The following is a 24,724-nucleotide window of genomic DNA, read 5'->3' as shown; positions in this document are numbered from 1 at the left end:
GTTTTTTTGGGAGGGGAGTATGGAAACAAACAGTGATTTTTGTCAGTCAGACCACTTAAGCATGGGATCAACTTACATGATGGTTTAAAGGTACTACAGTGCTGTACCAAAAACTAAGGATTTAATACTTGCCACATCATGGTTGTTTCTACAAATGCTCCTCATTTTATCTTCTGTAGGCAAATGCAGATTTGGTCACGCTTCTTTATCAAGCAATATGATGTTTTTCCCTTAACAAAAGGAAAGTGGATATTAAAACTAGTTAGATTTTTGACTTTTGTTTACTTCCTAATGTAAGGTTCTTTGATGCAAATTTAATTTAAAACAACTTGATTTACTTAGGATATCAATTGCAAATACTAGTAAATATTAATAAATACAAGTAATTGTAAACAGGCATATTTAATATTTGTATTTATAGTGACTTGTGGGTCTGTTTTGTATTTTAAAACTTAAATATATTTTTAAAAACAATCTGGATAATAGTTCATATTGTTAATCATTTTAATGTATTTTAATGTATTACAGCAAACTGTTATTACAAATTTAAATCATACTGATTTTCATGGAAGTGGCTACACAAGGTACATTATGCTTGTCTTTTTAATATTTTTTTATTAAGTAGATTTATATGCCAGCCTAACTCAACACAGGTAACTCTGAGTAGCTTACAACATTGAAAATCTAGAACATAAAAACCCATACCTCTCCCACTCATGGAGCAGCAACACTTTATAATTTATTGAACGTTTTAACTTGTTGCTTTTTAGGTGCATTTTATGACTAGATTCAGGCATAATGGAATGGGATGAATTCATCCTATGAGAATGAGGCATGATAGATGTATCAGTTCTTCCTCATTTTTCTTTTTTGTGTGCCAGTGTTCAGAAATTCTGGCTTTCAGTTGTAAATTAAAGATCCCAGTGAAGTTCAAACTATGATTTGAATAAGACAGGCTATGAACAATATATTGATTTTGGCTTGTTTTCACGAAACCTAGTTTAAAAGAACTTCCATTTGGAGATCTAGGGCAGGGGTCAGCAACCTACGGCTCTGGAGCCGCATGTGGCTCTTTGGGCCCTCTGCTGTGGCTCCCTGTCAGGTGATCCCAACACTGACTGGCCCTGCCCCTCACCCTCCCCTCCCAGTCACTCCTCACCTGGCCTGAGAAGGTAAGGGCAACAGCGGGGAATGGAGAAGCGGCCAGGGCAGAGACAGAGAGAGACAGAGAGAGGTGGAGAGAGACAGAGACATGGAGAGATACAGAGAGAGAAGGAGGGAGGGAGGGGGGAGAGAGATATGTCAAAAGGATTTTGTGGTTCCCAGGTTTTTTAACAACTGGTTCTCTGCCCTAATGACTGGCTGGGTAGGCATGGCTAGGGGGAGTTATGTGACCAGTGGAAGGGAGTGACATCGAGTTGGCCACGCCCACCCAGGTTTTGTGGCTCCCGGTGTTTTCTTTTCTGTGGGAAATGGGTCCAAATGGCTCTTTAAGATTTAAGGTTGCAGACCCCTGATCTAGGGGAATTTAACTATAGATGAAAACTATTACTATTATTTGTGACCTCACCCTAGTATTATATGCTATACTTAACAATTTTTCCTTTATTGTTTTTATTAAACCTAAAAACAGGTAGCATTCTAATTTGTCTCTGAAATCTCATCTCCAGAGAAAGATAATCTAAAATAAACATACTGCACAAACAATCCAATTCCCATGAATAAATTTGTGTATGGGTTGGGGAGAGATGTAAATGAAGGTAGCTTGCATCTTCATGTAAAATAATTTTAGATACAACATCTATGTGAATTAGTGTAGCAATGTGGTAGTATCATGGTGCTTGAAAAATTGTTGTGGTTGCATACATAAAGTGTGTATATTGACAGATTTACCTTCTACAACCAATTTTTTTCCAAAAAACATATTCCTCCTTATTGTTCTCTTAGTTTTCAAGTACATGTTAATGATTTACTAATCACTGTTATTCCTTTGTACAGTATGGCTGTTATTTATGGAGTGTTTTCAGCATCAAATATAATTTCACCTTCAGTGGTTGCAGTCATAGGACCACAACTTTCCATGTTCATTAGCGGTATCTTCTATAGGTAAGTAAAATTGCTTCAATTCCTGGTATATAATTTATGCTGATTTCCGTTTACTTAACTGCACCTAGAAAACTTGCTCTTGTTTTGCATATAATTGATTGATGGGGAATGTATGATATAACTACTACTCTTCTAGTAGCTGGTCTTAGAATAGAATAGAATATTAGGGCTGGAAGGGACATAGGAGCTGTTCTAGTCCAACTCCCTAGTAAGAGGCGCGCCAGCTGGGAAGCGGTTGCATTCCCTTGGAAGAAGTGGCGGGATGGGGGCTGCGCTGGATTGTTCTCGGTGGTGGGCTGGGGGGCGCTTCATTGACACTCTTTCTGGCGTGCGCATGTGCACTGGCCAGCTGGTTTTCATGCGTGCATGCACGCTAGAAACTGGAAGACCAGGTGACGTGCCGGAAACCAGAAGATCATCTTGCCGGGGTGCACATGTGCCCTGGGCGGCTGCTTTTGTGGCACACATGCATGCATATGCACGGGCGCGCATGCCTACACGCGTGGTCCCCTTTCAGCACTCAGTGCCGAAAAGATTCGCCAACATTGATGTAGGGTCTCCTGCTTGTGCACGCGGTTGGACTAGAAGACCTCCAAAGTCCCTTCCAATTTTGCTATTCTGTTAAATATCTGGTAAGCAGGTAAAGATGGGATTTAGAATTAATTGGGAGAGGTAAGAACAACTGAAAATTAATCAAGTACAGATTACTCCCAACTAGTGATAGAAATTATTTTACAAAGATCTGTGAGCATGGCATCATGCATATTAAAACTATTTTCTTTTCAGCTTATATATTGCCATTTTTATCCAGCCTATTACTTGGAGTTTCTACACAGCCTCAGTTTTCCTTGGAATAGCAGCTGCTGGTAAGTTCTTCCTCTAAACCTGAAAGATGCTCTCCATTTTATGAAGGACTTTATTTTGCTTTTGGTGGACTCATGAGATTTGGGTGAGAGCCTAAGTTGATTCTGAGTAATATGGACCTTTTTCCAATTTGCTTTCCCACACTTTTCTCATTTTCCATTGAGGGGAATGCAAGAAATGTGTCCCATTCCCCAGTATTAACAAGTTACCAGTAGTAAAACTGTTCTTAACCATTTGTAACATTACATAAAAGGTAAAAGAGTCCCTGTGGATTTTACTCCTCTAATTGTTGCTAACTATAGGGAGCAGTGCTCATCTCTGTTTCAAGGCCATTGAGCCAGCCCTGTCTAAAGACACTTCTATGGTCATATGGCCAGCAAGATGTCATGGAGCGCTGTTATTGTCCCACCGAAGTGGTACCTATTTATACACTCACATTTAAATGATTTCAAGAGCCTTGGTGGCGCAGCAGACTAAAGTGCTTTTAAGTAACACCAGCTGCCTGCAATTACTGCAAATTCAAATCTCACCAGGCTGAAGGTTGACTCAGCCTTCCATCCTTTTGAGGTAGGTAAAATGACCTGGTTTGTGGGGGCAATAAGCTGACTTTGTATAAAAAAGAACACTGCTTTTGGGGGGGGGGGCAAAAAGCCCTACTAAGCAGGTATATACAAAAGTATGAAGGCTATTGCTTAACGCATTGTAAATCGCCCTGAGTCTCTGGAGAAGGGCGGCATATAAATTGAACCAATAAATAAATAAAACGGCCAAGTTGGCAGGAACTAGGGCAAGAACGGGAGATGATGCTTGGATCTCAAACCTGGGCTGCTGGCTTTCCAACCAACAAGTCTGGCGTCTTAACCACTGAGCCACTGCACCACTCCAGAAACATTATATGGATAATATAAATATACATGGTTATTCCTTGTAAAGAAAAGTTCAGTGGGACTTGGAATTACTTTTTTTCCTCGTAAGGCACAGTCTTAGCACATTAGCCAAGAAGTTCTTTCCATGGCATTCAGATTTGCTACGGACCTCTTTAACTTGTCTTTGTTCCCAAGATTACAATATTGACATTCCAGCTAAAGTGGCATTCACTTTGAACAATACTGTCTGTAGTTTATAAAGTATGCATTATATAGGTTTGTTTAAAATGTGTCATATCAAGGAGATTCCTATTCCTTAAATTTGTCAATGATTGGAACTTCAATTGGAACCGTGGCTAGAATACTGTAATACAATTTTAATACTTAATATATTTTTGTTATATCCATATCATCTGCTTTATTTGAATATTTAAAAAGGGTCAACTGTAAGCATTTGTGAAACAACCTTGAGATGCATCCAAAAAAATAGAATATGTTATGTTACTCAAACATTTTCAGATACCAATATAAACAAACTTTAGAAGATTTCTTGTTTACAATAATTGTTATTACATTTCCAGTACTGTGGACTGCTCAAGGAAATTGCCTAACAATAAATTCAAATGAAAACACAATTGGCAGGAACAGTGGAATTTTCTGGGCATTATTGCAATCCAGGTAAATAATTAAACTATTGCTTTTGGTTAAATCCTATGCTGTGAAATGAAATAAAACTTTACAGACTGCAGTGGAGTCCTCTTCCTTTTGCATCTCCCAGTTGACCCCTAATTTATTCTGGAGGCTTGGGAACTCACTAAGCCATTTTTGGGCAAATGGGAGCTAAGGGAAGAAGAAATCACCCAATACCAGAAAGTGCACAGATGGTGCTAATATAAAAAACCCTATGTTGGGAAAAAATGTGTAATTTGGCTGTATTTCTCTGGATACTTAAAGCGAGGTTGTGAAAGCACAACCTATAACTGAACTATCAGTTTTGGGGCTTACACAAAAAATGTGCTTTCTGAAATTACAGTTCCCTTCAAGTTCTCCTTTCTATGTCAATTATCATTTAAAGAGTCCTAAATGGGAACAAGAGTTTGTTCTAAATCTATATTGAGTCACTGTTTCATCTGTGTCAGTAGGAAAATATTTGAGGGCATTCAGAATTTTCCATGATTTTATTATAAAGTAAATTAGGGAGTATGAATAGCATGTTCAATTTAGAACTTATTTTGTATCTGGATGGTTTAGATTGCTTTGACCTAGATCAAGGTAATTGAAATTCACCTTCTACTTTAGCCAATGGACATTGGTCAAGCATGGGACTAGTCCCTTATTCTCTACCTCTTTTACATGATTCTAATGAGGGTGTTCTTGGGTTGGAGTTGGGAATTGTGTATGATACCTGCTGCTTCCTGAAAGGAAATGTATAATTGATACTTTGCTTTTTTATTAAGCAAAATAGGCAAGATGGACAGCAAACAAAATTAAATAAAGAAGTAAAAATAATCAAAGGGAGTTTATAATAAAGATTAAAACATAAAAAGATAGGACAAAATAATTCAAAAGCAACACTGTTAATATAAAGAGTTGCTAAACAAAAAAGCAGAGGTCTGTGTTCAGCACAGCACTGCCCTGGCCAGGAGGGCAGTATCCAGCAGCACCACTAGGAGCAGCAGACCTCACCACCCAGCAGTTAACAATATAAAAATGATCAGTCACAGATTATGTGCCATCCAAAATAAAATGTCTTTTATCAGTGTGTATAGATAGAAACAAAAGGGATTATTATCAATGACCACTTTCATTGTGGCCTTGGGAAGACTGTACAGGCAAAAAGAGTGTAGTGCCTAGAGTTCTGATTTTAAAACCCTATGATTTCCAAAATAGGATTGTAAAGATATTGTAGTTAAACAATGTTTCTTTAAATTGAGATCAACTGGTAACTTCATAGACATGTTTGTGTAGTTTTCTGAGGAATAATTCCAATTTATTTCCCATTACTTCTTTAAAGATATATTTTCATTTTCCCAGTCTAGCTTGCAGCCCTCTGGTAGTTTCTGCCCAATACTTAAAGATCTAAGCTTGCTTAGTTTTTCAAGGTTAGCCAAAGTCAGCTAGGTTCTGGTTAATGGATAAATTGGTAGGTTAACCTAACATTCTAAACTGATCCCTTAACAACCGTATTATTAACTTAACCTCAGCTGCCATGATTCACTTAACAACTGGGGCAAGAAAGGTGGTAAAACGGGGCAAAACTCACTTAACAAATGCCTCATTTAGCATCAATTTTAACATACATTTTGGGCTCAATTGTGATTGTAAGTCGAGGACTACCTGTAGTTCAGAGTCATAAAAGGGAGGGGGTCTTTCTCAAGGAGCAAAGAAGGCTGGAATCTTGGATATGTACAAAGAGAACAAAAGACAGACACCCCCTCCCAATTTTTCACAGGGTATACATGAGTTTCGTCTAATGGTTAAGGCTCTAGGCTAGAAAGCCAGAGATGAGTGAGGTGAGAATGCGCGGGTGGTAATGGGAGCGGCATGGCGTTCCCATGTAACACCTCTCCTGCGCGAGCTGCACTGGCTCCCGGTGGTCTTCCGGGTGCGCTTCAAGGTTTAAAGCAACAAGATCTGGAGAGGGGGGGAAACGCAACAATGTGAAAGGGGCAGTGGTATAATCAGGTTACAAGTTTCAAGTTTATTAGATTTCTATACCGCCCTTCTCCTGAAGGACTCAGGGCGGTGTACAGCCATATTAAAACACATAGATTTATAAAATTTAAAACCAATTAAAATCAAATATAAAATTTGGCCAGTGAATTAAAACACACGTACACCCATTTTAAAATTCGTACTAGGCCAGTCCGGCTTGCTGGAACAAAAGGGTCTTAAGGGTGCGGCGAACAGTACACAGGTCGGGGCTAAGACGAAACTCTAGGGGCAGCTCATTCCAGAGGGCTGGTGCCCCCACAGAGAAGGCTCTCCCCCTGGGTGTCGCCAGTCGACATTGTTTGGCCGACGGCATCCTGAGGAGCCCCTCTCTGTGGGAGCGTATTGGCCGGTGGAAGGTTGTTGATGGCAGAAGGCGGTCTCGTATATACCCCTGTCCTAAGCCATGGAGCACTTTAAAGGTGGTAACCAACACCTTGAATTGCACCCGGAAGACCATCGGGAGCCAGTGCAACTCGCGCAGGAGGGGTGTTACGTGGGTGCGCCGAGTCGCACACATAACCACCTGCATGGCCGCATTCTGGACTAGTTGGAGCCTCCGAGTGCTCTTTAAGGGGAGCCCCATGTAGAGAGCGTTGCAGTAGTCCAGACGTGACGAGGGCATGAGTGACCATGCGCAGGGCATCCCAGTCCAGAAAGGGACGCAACTGGTGCATCAGGCGAACCCGATAGAAAGCTCCTCTGGCCACGGCCGTCATGTGATCTTCCTACTTTTAATTTTCAAATCAAGTGCAGAATTTCCTCTTCAATTATTTTAAACTTTGCAATTATGTCCTGCTTTCATATATTGGAATTTTTGTTTCCATCATTGGGATCATTCCTAGGCTGCTTCTTATTGAGCCAAAATATTTGTCTACTTTAACATTTATGCTGTGAAATTTCCATGATTCTCATGGAGCCTTCTTTGCCTGATATGATCTGTTTGTGTTGCACTTCAGTTCTCATAGTTGCTAGCTGTTATGACCAAAAATCCTATTGACTGGGACTATGGGAATTGAAATCCAAGCCACCAGGGGGTATTAGTTTGAAGAAGGCTGATGTAATGAAAGAAAAACATGCATATCCTGGGAAGATGAGCTCTTATTGGCTGGGTATGTTGGAATCTACTTGCAATGCCAATATAATTTAACATTTTACAGATAAATCCTTGAGATTATTTGAGGTTTATTAAGATTTCAATCTTGGTTTGAACTACAATTCACCTTTTTTTTTCTTATATCAAAAATAATGCATTAACCACTAGTTATCTTCTGTTTACAGCTTGTTTTTTGGAAATCTCTACATATATTTTGCCTGGCAAGGGAAAACTTACATATCAGGTTGGTATTGTTCATGAAATCCTTTGAAACCGGTGTCTTCAGCCTACTGTCTCCATCTTTGAATTTTTATAATATCTCACTGAATATCGTACAAATCCCATTTTAAAATGTTGTGTCCTTTGATATTTAATCACCTACACCCAGACAAGCAGAATAATTTACTGTCTCAGCAGTTAGATAAGAAAAGGAAAAGTTTATGTGGAAGTATTTTTTTGCCTGAAGTGGACAAGCAAATGCTTTCCCACTCTTCTCTTCCTTTCCATTTCCATTTCCATTCTACCTTGGTCTAGCCAAGTACTTACCAAGACAGCTGGGTGACTTTGAGCCAGTCACTCTCTCTCAGCCCAACCCACCTAACAGGGCTGTTGTTTGGGGAAAAATAGGAGGAGGAAGGTGTGTTGAATATATTTGCCACCTTCAATTATTTGTAAAAATAATAAAGGCGGGATACAAATAAAATATTGGATGGGGTAGGAAAGACAAATAATTGTCTCACGCTATGATGTTACCTGTACATTGCACAATGATTTAAGATAATTTAAAATACGTGCAATTTTGCCATTTTTCATTTTAAAAATTATTCTTTATTGACCCTAGATAATGTATGAAACTTTGATGACTAATGCCAATTCTTATAATTCATAGTAAAACATTAATTTAAAAAGGAATCCTGTTTCTTATTTTTCCTCATTTCCAATCTTCATTTTCTGCCTTGTGATGGTTCTTTGTGTTTCAAGGACTGAACACAGTTCAGTGAAGCAAAACTCTACACAATGCTTTATTGCAAAATATGCATTCCCCATCAACAGGCTATTGCTCTGGATCAGCCCTACCCTTCTAGGACTTGCAAGGTGATGTTGCCATGTAAATACATCTTTAATATTCAGACCTTTATGCTCAGCCTTTTAATACTCAGTATTAAGTCTCAAATTCTTTTAAATAGCATACAACTTTTGCCTTTCCACTCCAAGTTCCTGCTTTAGTTAGGATGGAATGCTATTTTTGTGCAGTTGCTTCTTTCCTAGTTGGTACTGAACTCCAGACAAAGCTCCAGGTTCCAGGCAGGACTCCCACCAGGATTGCTTATCAGCTTTTCTCCATTCTTCCCACTCCGTCTTAGTATTTGCTTTTATAAACTCAAAAGATTGGATGGGATGAGGCTGCCTCTAAATGTCAGCATGTTCTTGAAAACACCAGGGTGTGGTTCAATTAATCGGGCATTTGGAACATAGATTTAAATGCCTGTGAGTACTGTTCTGAAGACATGGATGGATACTTGAGAAAAGTGTTTGTGTGTATGTATGTTTGTATAGGCTTATCTGCATGACTGCAGCTACTTTTGAAAAGAGCAGAGAGCAACCCCAACTTCATTCTCTCAGAGGCCTGATTATTATCTCCATGATGCATACTGTATTGTAATAAAATATGCATATCTATTTTGGAGTGCCATTCAGTTCACCCAGAGCTTAATCCTAAAGCCACAGCACTTTGGCTGATCTTAGAAGCTAAGCAGACACATCTGTTGCAAGTGGAAATACTGAGAATTCCAAGGCTGTTGGCTAGACTGGGAAGTGAGAAAAACCTTGGAGGAGGGTAGCTGTCTGTAATGCTGCCAAGCAAACTGCATCAGTGGAGTCAGCCTGTATATATATATATATATATACTGTAATAAAGCATTACATTCTGAAAAACTGTAAAATCTGCTTTCCTTACTGATCAATGAGCTATAGTAAGCCAAAAGACAAGTGAAGAATAGGGAACCAGAGAAAACAGATACAGACAGACTTCTTTGAAGACTGAACTTTTCAACTGATCTATCTCTATTTCAATAGAGATAAAGATAGAGATCTCTCTATATCTCATATAGATATGAGCATATTTATGCAGAGAGTTCTTCCTCGGAATATACTCAATAGTTTTGAATGCTTTTCTGCTATATTTCCTAATAATTGCCTAATTAAGTGACTCCATGACCATACTAAAGCAATATGTTAATATGCATAGTTATCTTCATGGCACTAGCTCCAGCAAGGCTGGCTAAAATGTATTCGAATCTAAGCCCAAAGTGTTGGAAATGTAACCAATGTCAAGGTACCTTCATTCATGCTTGGTGGTTATGTCCTGAAGTGAAAAAGTACAGGACTAAGATACAAGGATGGCTACAAGATATAATAAAATGTCAAATAGAACTAAACCCGGAAACATTTCTCCTGGGAATACTTAAAACAAAATTTGATAGAAAGATATTTGATCCTACACATAGTAACAGCGGCAAGAATTGTGTTCGTGCAATACTGGAAGGAATGCAATACATCACCAGAGGGACTGATTATTCAAAAGATATATGAATGTGCCAAAATGGATAAACTTACCCTAGAACTAAATGAAAAAGATGATTCAGAATTTTATCTCTTTTGGGAAAAGTGGTATACCTGGATAGATAATAGAAATAAAAATTGGAAATATATATAAGGCTATTGAGGATTAGATATTGAATGTATATAATGTATGTTGATCCGAAGTATATAAAAATGACACCGTCTGTTGATTATGTACTAGAGTTGTGTAAAGGAAAATTGTAATAAAAATTATTTTTTAAAAAAAGTTATCTTCAAATACAGAATCTTGATTTGATTCGTGAAAATTTACTGACATTTGTTATGAATGTAAATTTTGTTCTGTACTTTATATTTTGTTTTATCTGAAAAATATCCTGAATGTTTTGCCAACTTTGAATGAGTACACTGTTTGTTGAAGAAGGTATAACACACTGTTTTTCTTCTCCACAGAAAGCGACCGTAGGACTGTCTTCATCTCTCTGACGGTGATCAGTCTAGTGGGCACTGTTTTGTTTTTTCTCATTAGAACTCCTGAAGAAACAAATTCTGAAAATGAGGAAACCACTGCTGAAAACATTGCAGATAGCAGGTAGGTGCTAATGGCTGATTTTTGGTTATATCAGTTTGTTCTAAATCAAATATTTCTGCTCTTTTTTGAATAAGAAAGGATGCTTGTATTTAATGCAGAGAGGCTAGAAACTGTAACTAGAAAACAATCCATTTGCCCTGGTTATTCAGGGTGGAAAGGATGCTTAGATTTAAACTGTACAGCTACAAGATAATTTACATGAAACTACATACCTAATTTATGTAGGAAAATTAATTTGTGTTGATACCCTGTTTCCCCCAAAATAAGACATCCCCTGATAATAAGCCCAATTGGCAGGGGTGAAATCCAGCAGGATTCTGACAGGTTCTGGAGAACTGGTGTGGAAATTTTGAGTAGTTCGGAGAATTGGCAAATACCACCTCTCGCTGACGCCAGAGTGCAGTGGGAATGGAGATTTTGCAATATCCTTCCCTTGCCACGCCCACCAAGCCACACCACGCCCACCAAGCCACGCCCACAGAACCGGTAGTAAAAAAAATTGGATTTCACCACTGCCAATCGGGCTTTTGAGTGCATGGCAATAAGGCCAAGCACTTATTTCAGGGTTCAAAAAAATATAAGACAGGGTCTTATTTTCGGGAAAACACAGTATATTTTTATGTTGCATGATGCTGGGCAGACCTAGTTTGATGTGTAGGGGGAATTCATGGGGAAAAAAAGTGACGTCAAAAGTTTAATGCACATATAATTTAAGTTAATGGCTTATGTCTGAATCAATATTTTCTATACTGATATTTTATTTTATTTTTAAATGACAAATGGTACTGAGTAAAGGAAAACATTGATAATGATGCAAGATAATGATTTTCTTAATATGTTACATATTTTTTCACTTTAAATAAATACTTGTTTTATCAGGTCCGGCCAAAGCAAAACATCAAGGGCCATGGATGCAATAAGTAAGTAAAAGTTCCCAGGGCATTTTGACATGCTCAAGAGTCAAATACAAATGGTTACAATTCCTTGTAGCTTCTATCTAAGATTTCCCTCCTCAAGGAAGCAGAGACATAATGTTAGTAGCAACATTGCTATAAATCTTGTAACATTACCTATTTTAGTGCAGCTGGATTAATTGTTTATCCTGTTTTGGCTCACAAAGTTGGTATAGTCCACTGATTTGTTAAGCTACATAGTGTAGTTATATTCAAAACTGAGTACCACTAGAGAAGAGCTCATTATCATTGAGGGAGAAAGGGGTATTGGAATTAAGCTCAGTTTTCCATTTTTGAATTACAAATCAATGAAGATTCTCATCACATCAAGATTAATTAAATATTTTCATTTTGCATTCTCTGTAGAAAGATCATTCAAGTTGTGTGCTACAAGACGGATTTTGCTACTTAGTGTCCCAACAGCCTATACAGGTAATAGAACAAGAGTGCAAATACCAATCCTGAAAGTTTACACAGTACAGACATTTGTTATATCTCTTATGTTTTTACTAAATGTTTTCAGTCCTGTCCAGTCTTTGGTTTCTTAATGAAAATCAATTAATGACATTCCTTTCTGACATTATTGCATTAGTTGATGTCACTGTAATTCCATGGAGCTGTGAGGAAACTACAGATAGTTTTTGACTTATGATTGATCGTTATGAGTCTTTGACTTATGATTGGTCGACTGTTTAAAGTTATGGCAGACCTTCCAAAAGCTACTTATGACCTGGTCCTGAAGTTATGGTCACTGCAGCTCCACCATAGTTGTTCCCCCTACAATCAACTGCAGGGATGCTGCAGCACCCCTGCTTATTTCCTACTAGATTCCTCCAGGTGTTGCTGGCTTCCTACCCCACTGGGCCTCCCACTCTCCTCCTCACGTTTGGAAGATCTCTGTAGCTCAGGTTAGTGAAGGAGGCAGGCTGTTATTGTGGGGCCACATAGTGCAATCCTAGAAGTGGCCATTATTTTCCAAGCAGCTGCATTGAATTGCAGCCACATGGAAAATGGTGGCCACTTCCAGGATTGCACCATGTGGCCCAGCAGCAGAGCAGCTTGCTTTGCTTCTCTAACCTGAACTCCGGAGACGTTCAAAAGGTAAATGCATGATGGGTGATTCAAGATGAGTATGATGATGTGAGACCTGGCAGGGTGGGAAGCAGGGCCAAGGACCGCAGCAACCCCAAAGGGTGGCTTGTGGAGTTTGGCGTACCATGAATGGGGGGGAAGCCTTGAGAGCCCATGGCAGGACCTGCGCTAAGTCTTCCAGGGCCTCCCTCAGTATACCTGAGGCACCCCTTGCTCTCTCCATTGAGGGTAGCAGGGCTGGAGGATCATAAGTGATGCATTCACATGGGTGTATTACTTAATGACCATCATGACTTTCAACCATAATGGGCAGACTCCATTATGGTCATGAGTCAAGGACTACCTATCTGTATAGAGAACGTTCCTAAGAATTCTTTGCAGCTAAAAACTATTTTTAAAATGAAGTGCTAATTGTTAAAGGGCCTTTTTTGGACAAAACCCAAAAACCCAAAGTAATTTTATAATTCCTTTGTATTAAAACCCTATAAATCAAATTGACAATCCCAGCACAAATGCTTCCTTACTATCTACTGCTTCTTTCTTTAAAATACCACATTGTTCAATTTCATCTGCACTGTGGCATAAATTAATAAAACATTTTTATACTATGATCAGTATGAAATGTGACATCTACACAGTTTGTTCCCTTTTTACAATTTTATTTTAAACTGAATTATAATACTTTTTATATACAATCTTTTTACATTGCTGAAATAAACCTTTAAAATTAAAGCAATCTCTTAATTTTAGAAAGGCATAATCTAGCTCCTTGATAATCCAGAGATATTTTGTATTTACAAAGGTATTGAATTAAGAAAAGTGTTATAATTGATCACAGTAAGTAGCAGCATCTACTTAATGGTTGATTTAAAAAAATGCCAAGCTGTATTGAATGATTTGAGCTTGGATAAAAGTCTCCAGGAAATCACAGTTTTATCATGGACTGGGAAATTGAAAAAGAAACATCCTATATTATTGCCAAGAAAACTTAATGGACATATCCAAGTAGTCAACATGTCAAGTTTAACTTGTGGAAGTCTTTAATTTACTTTGGAATTGAATTGTTGAATTTGGGGAATATTTATAGTAAAAATCCAATTAATTCTGGCCCTCATGATCTGTCAGGTTACTATATAGTTAGCAAAAGAGCAGGGATAGTTGCTGTTTTCTTTATTCAAAGAGGCCTATCCTATTCTGAAGACTGTAATTTGGGAACCATAATATTTTGATCCACCTATACAAAGACAGTTAATGTCTACCATCAGACATTGCATATCTTGAATGTTCTTGAATGTACTAATATGTTACCTATCTGCAAATTACACTGTTTCTAAGTGGTGATTGGTTTTTTTTAATTGAGTCTTGTGAGGACACATAGGGATATGGGAATTTTGCTAAATAATTATCATTGAAATATTTATTTAAAGTTCCTCTGAAAGTGTTTTACTTAAGGATAAATACTTACATATAATAATAATGACTGAAATAATGTTGTTTTTCAAGGGCTGGAATTAACATTCTTCTCTGGAGTATATGGAACTTGTATAGGTGCTATAAAGAAATTTGGTGCTGAAGAAAAAAGTCTTATTGGACTCTCTGGTATTTTCATTGGCATTGGAGAAATATTAGGTGAGTTCAAACTGCTTCTTAGGTGAGCCTGATGTTGCAACACAAAGCATTCATTTTCCAACAAAACGAAATGATACAACAAACTTGGAGAAACTTGTAAATAATAGAAAATATTTTCTATTATTTTAAATAATAGAAAATATTTTCTGATATTTAAATAAATAAATTTAATAAATAAATGTGATCAATGAATACATTTATATAATATGCAGGTAGATAAAGTAAGGAACTAAGAAAATAGATAGTCCAAAATTAATTGTTAAATTTTCCTTGTAGAGGAATGACCAAGTAGTCAGGTCTCACTCTTAAGTTCTCAGTTGTCCTCACAACTTTACCATTGTGAAACGAATGAACAAAGGCTAAACAAGACTCCCCAAAGCATTTTCAGAGGATTTCTTGTTTTCATTTATTTTTGCTTTAAATTCATGAACAAAGTTGTCTTACATATTTATTCTTTGCCTTCATCCTTTTGTATCACTGTAGAACAGGGTGTCAAACTTGGGGTCTGTGGGCTGGATGCGTCACACACTGGCCATGCCAACCCCATTTTAGTGAAGGGGTAAAAGTTGAGATATGTCATGTAATGACACTGTAAGTTTGACACCCCTGTTATAGAATATGTGAGTTCAGTACATTGTTCAATATAAAAAGCAGACATATTGTTTTGATAGAATGACATAGCTCAGTTATTCCAGTGTAATGCTATTATTAATGTAGCACTGTCCCAGTTTGCTATGATACCAGTCCATTTGTAATCCAACACTGACAGGGCAAGGCACTGTATATAAACAGAGAGCAAACCCTACTCCCTTATAGCACTGATGATATTATCTAGTTGGATAATGAAACATCTGCAAGACAACAATCAAGCTCAGAGTGTTTTTAGAGATCTTGCTTGACATGTACTAGTATGCATTTATTTAGTCTCCTTAAAGAGACAGTGCCACCAGCCGATTACCATTGCTGAAACTACCTTCCTTATGGATGATGGTAATAAACTGGTAGCTACTGGAATTTTATAATATTGTACTGCTAAGATAGGTTCTAACTGTTCCAGTTAAAATACTTCCTTAATATCAGGAATCTTAAGAAACCAGTCTTCAAGAAAATACTTTCCTTTTAACATTTTCAGTAAAAAGCTTGTTCCTTAGTTTACCCTCTGAGCATCTGCATTAAAGAAAGCAATTTTCTGGATAATAATTATTAATAATTAATAATAATATTAATAATAATTTTATGGATAATAATTATATATTTGCTGTTACAGGTGGAGGAATCTTTGGCCTCCTAAGTAAGAACAGATTTGGCAGGAACCCAGTAGTGATGTTAGGCATTGTAGTCCATTTCATAGCTTTCTATTTGATTTTTTGTAATATACCAAATGATGCACCTATTGCCTCCATGGAAGGAACAGATAGCATTGCATTCATGGAACCAAGGTACGTATTTTTGCTTCTTCTATCCAGATTATTCTTAAAAGACAATTTCTGTATATATATATTTTGCAGAAGTAGCAAATGAAAATGTAGCTAATTCACAGAATCTGGAATTATTGCCCATTTGTGGTAGTTTTTTTCTTCTTGATCACAATCATTTTGCTATAATGAATTACTAGTATTTGAAGATCATTTTTTATGTTTTCATTGTCAGGATGACAGATCTAACTTTCAGTTTGAAATTCCAGTATTGTGCTATTTTTTTGCATTTGTGTTCCCCTATTATGGAATATTTATTTATTTATTTATTTATTTGTTTAAATTTCTATACCGCCCTTCTCCAATATAGGACTCAGGGTGGTGAACAGCCAAAGTAAAAACAAGACATACATACAAAACATACAAAATCTAAAAAACTGATTAAAATAATTAAATATCTTGGCCATAATTAAAACTGTTCCAATTTAAAATTACTTTAAAATTTGACTCAAGCCAGCCCAGCTAGTTGAAATAAATGGGTTTTCAGGGCCCGACGAAAAATCCGGAGGTCTGTTATTGTACGTAACTCTGGGGGGAGGTTGTTCCAGAGGGTGGGCGCCACCACAGAGAAGGCTCTCCCCCTGGGGGTCGCCAGCCGACATTGTCTGGCGGACGGCACCCTGAGGAGGCCTGCTCTGTGTGAGCGTACTGGCCGGTGGGAGGCTATTGGTGGCAGAAGGCGGTCTCGTAAGTACCCCGGCCCTAAGCCATGGAGCGCTTTAAAGGTGGTCACCAACACCTTGAAGCGCACCCGGAAGACCACCGGGAGCCAGTGCAGCTCGCGCAGGAGAGGTGTCACATGGGAGCGCCTCGTCGCCCCCATAATCCCCCGCGCGGCCGCATTCTGGACCAGCTGGAGCCTCCGGGTGCACCCCAGGGGGAGCCCCATGTAGAGAGCGTTGCAGTAGTCCAGGCGGGAAGTGACGAGTGCCTGAGTGACTGTGCGTAGGGAGTCCCGATCTAGAAAGGGACGCAACTGGCGTATCAGGCGAACCTGATAGAAAGCCCCCCTGGCCACGGCCGCCAAATGATCTTCTAAAGACAGCCGTGCGTCCAGGAGGACGCCCAAGTTACGAGCCCTCTCCGTGGGGGCGAGTAATTCACCCCCAATAGCCAGCGATGGCATCAGCTGGCTATATCGGGACGCCGGAAGCCACAGTCACTCGGTCTTGGAGGGGTTGAGTCGGAGCCTGTTTCTCCCCATCCAGGCCCGCACGGCCTCCAGGCACTGGGACATCACTTCAAGGGCATCATTGGGGTGGCCTGGGGTGGAGATGTACAGCTGGGTGTCATCAGCGTACTGATGGAACTCCACCCCGAAGCCACGGATGATCTCACCCAGCGGCTTTACATAAATGTTGAACAGAAGGGGCGAGAGGACCGACCCTTGTGGCACCCCACAAACAAGGTGCCTCGGGGTCGACCGCTGCCCCCCTGTCAACACAGATTGCGACCGGTCAGAGAGGTAGGAGGAGAACCACCGCAAAACGGTGCTTCCCACCCCCAACCCAGCCAACCGGTGCAACATGATACCATGGTCGATGGTATCAAAAGCCGCTGAGAGGTCTAACAGGACCAGGATAGAGGAGCAACCCCTATCCCGAGCCCTCCAGAGATCATCCACCAACGCGACCAATGCCGTTTCCGTGCTGTACCCAGGCCGGAAGCCGGACTGGAGCGGGTCTAGATAGACAGCTTCATCCAGGTACCGGGGAAGCTGTTGCGCCACCACACTCTCAACAACCTTCGCAACAAAGCGAAGGTTGGAGACTGGACGATAGTTAGCCAAAACAGCCGGATCCAGAGAGGGCTTCTTGAGGAGGGGCCTCACAACCGCTTCTTTCAAAGCGGCCGGCAGGACCCCCTCACTCAAAGAAGCGTTAACAATCTTCTGGAGCCAGCCTCGTGTCACCTCCCGGGAAGCCAGTACCAACCAGGAGGGATACGGGTCCAATAAACATGTGGTCGCGTTCAGCCGTCCCAGGACCCTGTCCATGTCCTCGGGAGCCACAGGATCGAACTCCCCCCAGATAACGCTCTCAAGACCTGCCTCAGTCATCCCGTCCGGACATACCCAGTCAGAGGCCAGCCCTTCCCGAATCTGAGCGATTTTGTCATACAGATACTGCACAAAATCCTCAGCTCGACCCTGCAAGGGGTCATCCCGCACTTCCAGATGGAGGAGAGAGCGGGTCACCCTAAACAGGGCGGCCGGGCGATTATCTGATGACGCGATAAGAGCGGCAAAATAGCTAGTTTTCGCCGCTTTTATCGCCACTAGGTAGGTCTTAATATGAGACCTCACCAGTGTTCGGTCAGATTCGGAGCGGCTGGTCCTCCAACTACTCTCCAGGCGTCTTTTCCGGCGCTTCATCTCCCTAAGCTCCTCAGAGAACCAAGGAGCCAGGTGAGTTCGGTGCCGGGTCAGAGGCCGCAAAGGCACGACTCGGTCCAAGGCCCCAGCAGCCGCACTATCCCAGGCGGCCACCAGGTCCTCAGCCGAGTCATGAGCCAGAATCTCAGGAAATGGCCCAAGCTCCATCTGGAACCTATCAGGGTCCATCAGGCGCCTGGGGCGGAACCACCTGGTCGGTCCCGCCTCCCTGCGGTGGGGTGCAGCGGTTAGAAAGTCCAGTCGAAGGAGCGAGTGGTCAGTCCATGACAAGGGTTCGATGGCTATATCCCCTATATCAAGGCCACTCAACCACTGACCAGAGACAAAAACTAAGTCCAGAGTGTGTCCCCCTGTGTGGGTGGGTTCATGAATTAACTGAGTAAGGTCCATGGCCGTCATGGAAGCCATGAACTCTCGAGCCACTTCAGACGTTTCACCGACAGATGGCAGGTTGAAATCCCCCATGATGACAAGTCTGGGGGTGTCCACCGCCACCTCGGCAATAACGTTAAGCAGCTCGGGCAGGGCCGTTGCCACGTGGCAGGGAGCCAGGTACGTGACCAACAAGCCCATCTGTACTCCACGACCCCACTTCACAAAGAGGGACTCACATCCGGCTATCTGTGGAACAGTGGTCTCCCTTGGATCCAGACCTTCCTTTATAATAACCGCCACCCCCCCCGCCCCTGCCCTGAGCCCTTGGCTGATGAAATGCACGGAAGCCTGGTGGGCATATATCCACGAGGGGGACACCCCCCTCCTGGCCCAACCAGGTCTCCGTAATGCCCGCCAGGTCCGCCTCCCCCTCCTGAATAAGATCGTGGATGAGGGGGGCTTTATTAACAACGGACCTGGCGTTGCATAACATCAGCCGGAGGCTCTGGTCCTGAGAATCTGGACAACCTGGGGAACGAGGAAAGCATTGGGGACCGGAGTGCGCAATCGCTCTAAGATAGCGAGTGCGCATTCCCCGAACATGATATGGTCCCCAGCTTCCGCCATATCTGCCCCTCCCACTCACAGTATTGATGGAACAGCCCTCTTCAACTCGAACTCCCACCCCCTCCCCGACCTCCGGTTCTACGTCCCTAATGTCGCAGCCCTTCGCTAAGGCTGGTCTTGAACCCGGTGGATTTCCCCCAGAACCCACCCTAATCCCCCCGAACCCCTTAAAATTTTTGTTAAAAACCCACTAAAAAACCCACTTAAAAAACCCCTCAAACTCTTCTTTGCCGCATGCCATCTCTCGGGGCTCCAACGCCCGTCATCAAGATAGGCCCTCGATAACGAAGAGGGCCAGACCTGCGAGAGGGGGGAATCTCGCAGGGCACGAAGGTCATTCACCGAGTACATCGAACATCAAAGGGAGGTGATAGTCCATGGCCAATAGCCAGGGGCCAATTTGATGTTATCACAGTCAGAAGGAGTGAAATGCCAGACTTCCATAGAGTTCCAATGGAGCATGTAGGACCTCAGTGCCCTCTCACGGCAATGGCGGGAGTAAAAATGCTGTTTCGATCCGGCAAAGGGTGACCCAGCCCCCCTCTCACGGCGGCTGGTCAACCATGATCGTCCAAAAAGCCGGAATTGAGACAGCAGCTATAGACCCACTCCACTAAGACTTGAATCCCCAGATGTAACCTCCATTCAACGGAGGGAAAGAATGGGATCAGGTCAGTCCACATAGTCCAGACAGGCTCCAACAGCAGAGATCATAACCATCATTACTTCCAGGGAGGTCAAGATGGCACCTAGACCCGGAGATGATTGTTCAGCGGGCATACGCAGCATGGCATCACCACATTCAGGAGGGATGGGGGGTGGAAAGGAGAGCAGAGGCAACAACGCCTCAGGGGGAAAACCCCTCAGTCATAATCCAGCTCTCCCCAACCCCTCCCAGATCTTCCTTGGAACCATGCTGCTTGCCTCGTCCAGCCTCGCCCAGCCTCCATAAATCCTCATGGAGGTCTCTGGGACGGCCAAGGGGCCAAACAACGCCCCACGGTCACCCAGGAGATCCAGCACAGCAAGTAAGTAACTGCCAACCTCTCCGATGCTCCCACGCACCAAACTGTGGCGGCTTCTTCCTTGTCCCGGCGGCCGCCATTTCCACGCCGCCAGCATCGCCGCCGCCGCCGCTGCCAGCCTCCGCGCCCTCACCTCGCCCCCCCCTCCGCCCCTAGCACATGTCCAGGGCGGATTGGGCTGGCGAGGATCCCGGCGAGGGTGCCGCATCGCTGCCACCGCTGTGGCGCTGACGCCGTCGTCCTGGCTCTGCCGCCTTCGCATAGAGAGTCTGCCGCCGCCCCTCCTCCTTCGGGCCGCTCTCGCCGTCCTACGGTCTCCGCGAGCCTCAAGGACACTCTAAGAAGCCGGAGACCCCTCAACAGAGAGCCCCGACACTCCTCCAGCTGGGCCAGGGCTGCAAGGATCGAAATTCAGCCCTCCAAAGGCCCCCTGGAGCCATAACTGCCCCCCAAGATCACCGGGATCACAGGGAAGTCGCCATCTTGCGCATGCGCAGAAGATAATAAGATTCTAGTTCTAAGAATAGAACTAGAAATTTTATAGAATTTCATAACTGGAAATTCTTCAATCATATAAGCTCTGTTTGAAGATGGACAGGGTGGGTGTTAAACTTTTCCCAGGTGAAACTATAGCTAAATTATTGGAATTCAAGTACCTTAAGCTAATTTCTCCAGTCTATTCTGAAATGAATTATGAATCTTGATTAATATTCATTATATGGTTTAATAGTCACAAACTGTAATTTAATCAAATAACAGAAACAAAATATGGTGTCTATATCACATGCACAAATCCTGAAGTGGCACAGGATACCATTTGGTTCAAATACTGTAATTCCATAAAGTTAGACTGATCAAAAAGGCATCATAGCAAAACAACAGCAATCTTTTTCTGTTTGAGATAAAATGCCATGTTATGATGAAGAGGCATATTAACTTTGATGATTATCGGGCCTTACCTGAAATCAGTGACTCTAAAAGAGAACACTATTAATAGTCCCAATCAAAGCATATTGAAGGTTGGAAGAATTACAGGAATCTAATTCCATTGTTGTCAACTGTTTTGTAAATGTATGTGAAAGGCTATGTACAAACAAATGATACACAATTCCTGAGAGAAGATGGTGTTAGAGAAAAGTGGCCCTATAGCATTTACTCTGATATCTGTTCTAAATAAACTGTAATGTATGATTTTAATGGTTTTTTATATACAGTATTTTTATTGTTTTAAACTGCAGTTTTTAAAATAGTTTTGGTGTTTTAAATATTGTATACAATTAAGACAGGTGGCTATAAAAATTAATTAAATGAATAAGTAAAATGTAGAAATACTCTGAAATGGTTTTCTCCAATCTTGCAGCATAAAAATGTGTTGGGAATACATCACACAATGAAAGGTTGGATTGGGAAAGGCTGTCTTAAAAATAACATGTTCAAATAAAATATCTGTTTGCTAATCTTCTGTGATTGGCCACTTTTCTGTTGTATTTCTCAATCCTGGGGGAAAAAATCAGAAATGAATTGAACATAATACTGTTTTTCAGTTATAATTTTGAGTTTATTGTTTATTGCTTCTTTATTTTAGCAAAGAAGTGGCCATTTTTTGCAGTTTCTTACTGGGCTTTGGAGATAGCTGTTTCAACACTCAACTCCTTAGTATTTTGGGATTCTTGTATTCTGAAGACAGTGCGCCTGCCTTTGCTATATTTAAATTCATTCAGGTAATATCTATATCCAAGTGGCAGAACCAGATGGTGATGATGTTTGTTGCCTTTTCATCAGTTTTGGACTCACAGCAACTGCCTGGACTATAGATAGCCCTCGACTTACAACAGTTTGTTTAACAAATATTCAAAGTTATAACAGCACTGAAAAAGTGACTTATAAACAGTATTCACACTTACAACCATCATAGCACCCCCCTCATGGCCACTGGCACTTAGCAACTGGCATGCATTATTACACAAAATTGGGCATGACTCCCTTAACACCCTTAGCAATGGAAATTCTACTCCCAATTGTGGTTGTGAGTCAAGGACAATTGTAATCCCTGTAGCTCAAGATTTTTGGGAAGTGATTTTCCTTCTTCCTAGGGCTGAGAAAGAATAATTGGTCTAAGGTCACCCAACAGGCTTTGTACCTAAAGTGGAACTAGAACTCACGGCTTCCCAGTCTCTAGCCTGATACTACTAAACCCAAAAGAGGAGGGACCTAATGACACTTCCATTTTCATTGGGTAAAATATCTCAGCAGGTTATAGCACTTAGCCAACTTTGTCTCACTTGCTCAATAAGTACAATTAGACATCATAATATTTGGCAAGGAACTACCAGAAATCCCTATAGACTGGGCAAACCCCCACTATTACCACATTCTGGAAGTAGTACCATACTATATTGCTGTACAGTTGCCAAAGAATTTTGTGGATCTATCTATTTAGTCATTAGAAATTGAGCATGGCTTAAAGGAAACTTTGCCATTTGTGCAACGAAAAAGGGAGAGTAGAATTAATTTCTGAGAAAAGTTCCTGTGATATTATCAAGTAAAAACTATAAAATAACAGTTGGGTTATGGTAGCAAAGAATGCATCCACAATAGTATATTTTTGTTTGTTGTTCGATATGTGGCCTGCCATTCCTCCATCAAAATTACCCTGGGGTTCAAGGTGGCATGTTTATATAGAAAAGATACTTTGGTATGTTTGCAACACACTGTCTTATATTTATTCGGAAGTAATTGCTACTGATCTCATTTACTCCAAATTAGACATAATCCGTTAAATTATATTTAAATGAAATGCAAAATTGATGTATATCAATGCTAGGCCATTCAATGTACAATTTGAAATAACTGTGCTGGATTTTGTATACACAAACAACACTCTCACAAAAAGTAATCTGTATATTGGGCATGTCCAATTTGGAATAAGAGTATTTGCTTCTATAAAGAAACATGATTAGGAAAGTTTATGTTCCAGTAATTAAAAGTGGAGGTGAGATGGCATCAAAAATCAATGTCTATAACTCAGTTGGCTTGTCATTAAGATTGCACTTAAAACATGTTTTTTTTTCCTTTTCAGTCTGTCTGTGCAGCTGTTGCTTTCTTCTACAGCAACTATTTGTTTCTTCAGTGGCAACTTCTAATAATGGCAGTTGTTGGATTTTTTGGGACAATTACGTTTTTCACAGTGGAATGGGAAGCAGCAGTCAGAAGTACAGGTTATCGCAACATTTGATAAATGCAGTGTGGTCCTGAAGTAATAGTCACCTTTGCAAATCACAAGTTGATTGGAAAGACTATGGAATACAGATATATTTAACACCACAGTTCTAAAAGGTTTTATTCCCTTATCAATCAGTAGTAATGGAGATCACAGACTGCAATGTGGAGAAAGAACCCTGTAGAGGGGACAGAGAGGCACTCTTTTTTTTAATCAGGTCTACTTGAGTTTAAGAATAGCCATTATGGAAATTCTACTATTGCTGTTCTTTTAGGTTTAAGATTATTTGAACCTTAATCAAATTCACTGAGACTTGAAACTAGGTATAGGATTACAACTTTACCATATATATTTTTTTCCTGTAAAATTCATCGTTGTGCATTTCTATAAGAGCATAAGGAAAATGGAAAGTGAATTTTTAATTGAAATAAACACATTGTATTTTACATGTTCTGATAAACAGTTCTGCATAGAGTAGTCTGGAAACCTGGAACATTTTGATTATTTTGGGTTTCCACTGAAACAATTGTGGAAGGGTCTTATAATCTCAAACACTTTGCCCAGGTATATTTTTGTCTTTCTCTGCAAAGGCTGTAAATTAGCCTGCCTGCTGATTTTCTCAGGGTATTCTTTTTCCTACTTCCCCTTAGGTGCCACTGATTTCTTTTTCAAGGGTGACATATCTATCCTAGTTTTTCATAGGATCTCCCTTTGCTTACCTCCCCGATTTCCCTACCTCCCTGCCAGGCACACTTGCTGACGTCCTCAGCATTTTCCTGTTGTCTGTAATTGAAACATTTCTGCTGGAACATGCATGTTCCGGGTCTGGATGTGAGCCACCCAAAACAGAACACTTCATATATGGAATATTTTGTATTTACCATACGTACTTTGTATTGATTTGCTGAACATCATCAGAGGAGCCAAAGTATAGCACTAAAGTGCAAAATAAGGATGCTTTATCTTTTGGTAGCTGATGTTGCATGTAGAGGTAAGGTTGGATTTCTGGGGAGTGTTTTGTTATATACATATTTTACAACTTTTTAATGTATTTCTGAATTCCAAATGGTGGGAAACTCATTGGTCTTCAGAAGTCATGAGAAGAAAAAATTAAGAG

At 40.8% G+C, this 24,724-nt stretch overlaps 1 protein-coding gene across 1 annotated transcript; it reads left to right on the top strand.

Moving 5' to 3' along the window:
• The first annotated feature begins 1,999 nt into the window (after positions 1-1,999).
• MFSD11 (major facilitator superfamily domain containing 11) lies at positions 2,000-23,925 on the top strand. Its single transcript, XM_070934410.1, has 11 exons — positions 2,000-2,106; positions 2,893-2,972; positions 4,418-4,514; positions 7,830-7,888; positions 10,678-10,816; positions 11,696-11,736; positions 12,136-12,201; positions 14,365-14,490; positions 15,758-15,929; positions 21,973-22,108; positions 23,467-23,925. Exons 1-11 carry the CDS (start codon positions 2,000-2,002, stop codon positions 23,620-23,622), a joined length of 1,179 nt encoding a protein of 392 aa, XP_070790511.1. The 3' UTR covers positions 23,623-23,925.
• Positions 23,926-24,724: the final 799 nt, after the last annotated feature.

Source organism: Pituophis catenifer, unplaced genomic scaffold, assembly GCF_029215685.1.
Source record: "Pituophis catenifer annectens isolate HBS135680 unplaced genomic scaffold, rPitCat1.0.hap2 SCAF_2, whole genome shotgun sequence".
In the NCBI taxonomy this organism is placed as follows: domain Eukaryota; kingdom Metazoa; phylum Chordata; class Lepidosauria; order Squamata; family Colubridae; genus Pituophis; species Pituophis catenifer.
The sequence above is the reverse complement of the archived record's forward strand: the minus strand, read 5'-3'. Positions and strand labels throughout refer to the sequence as shown.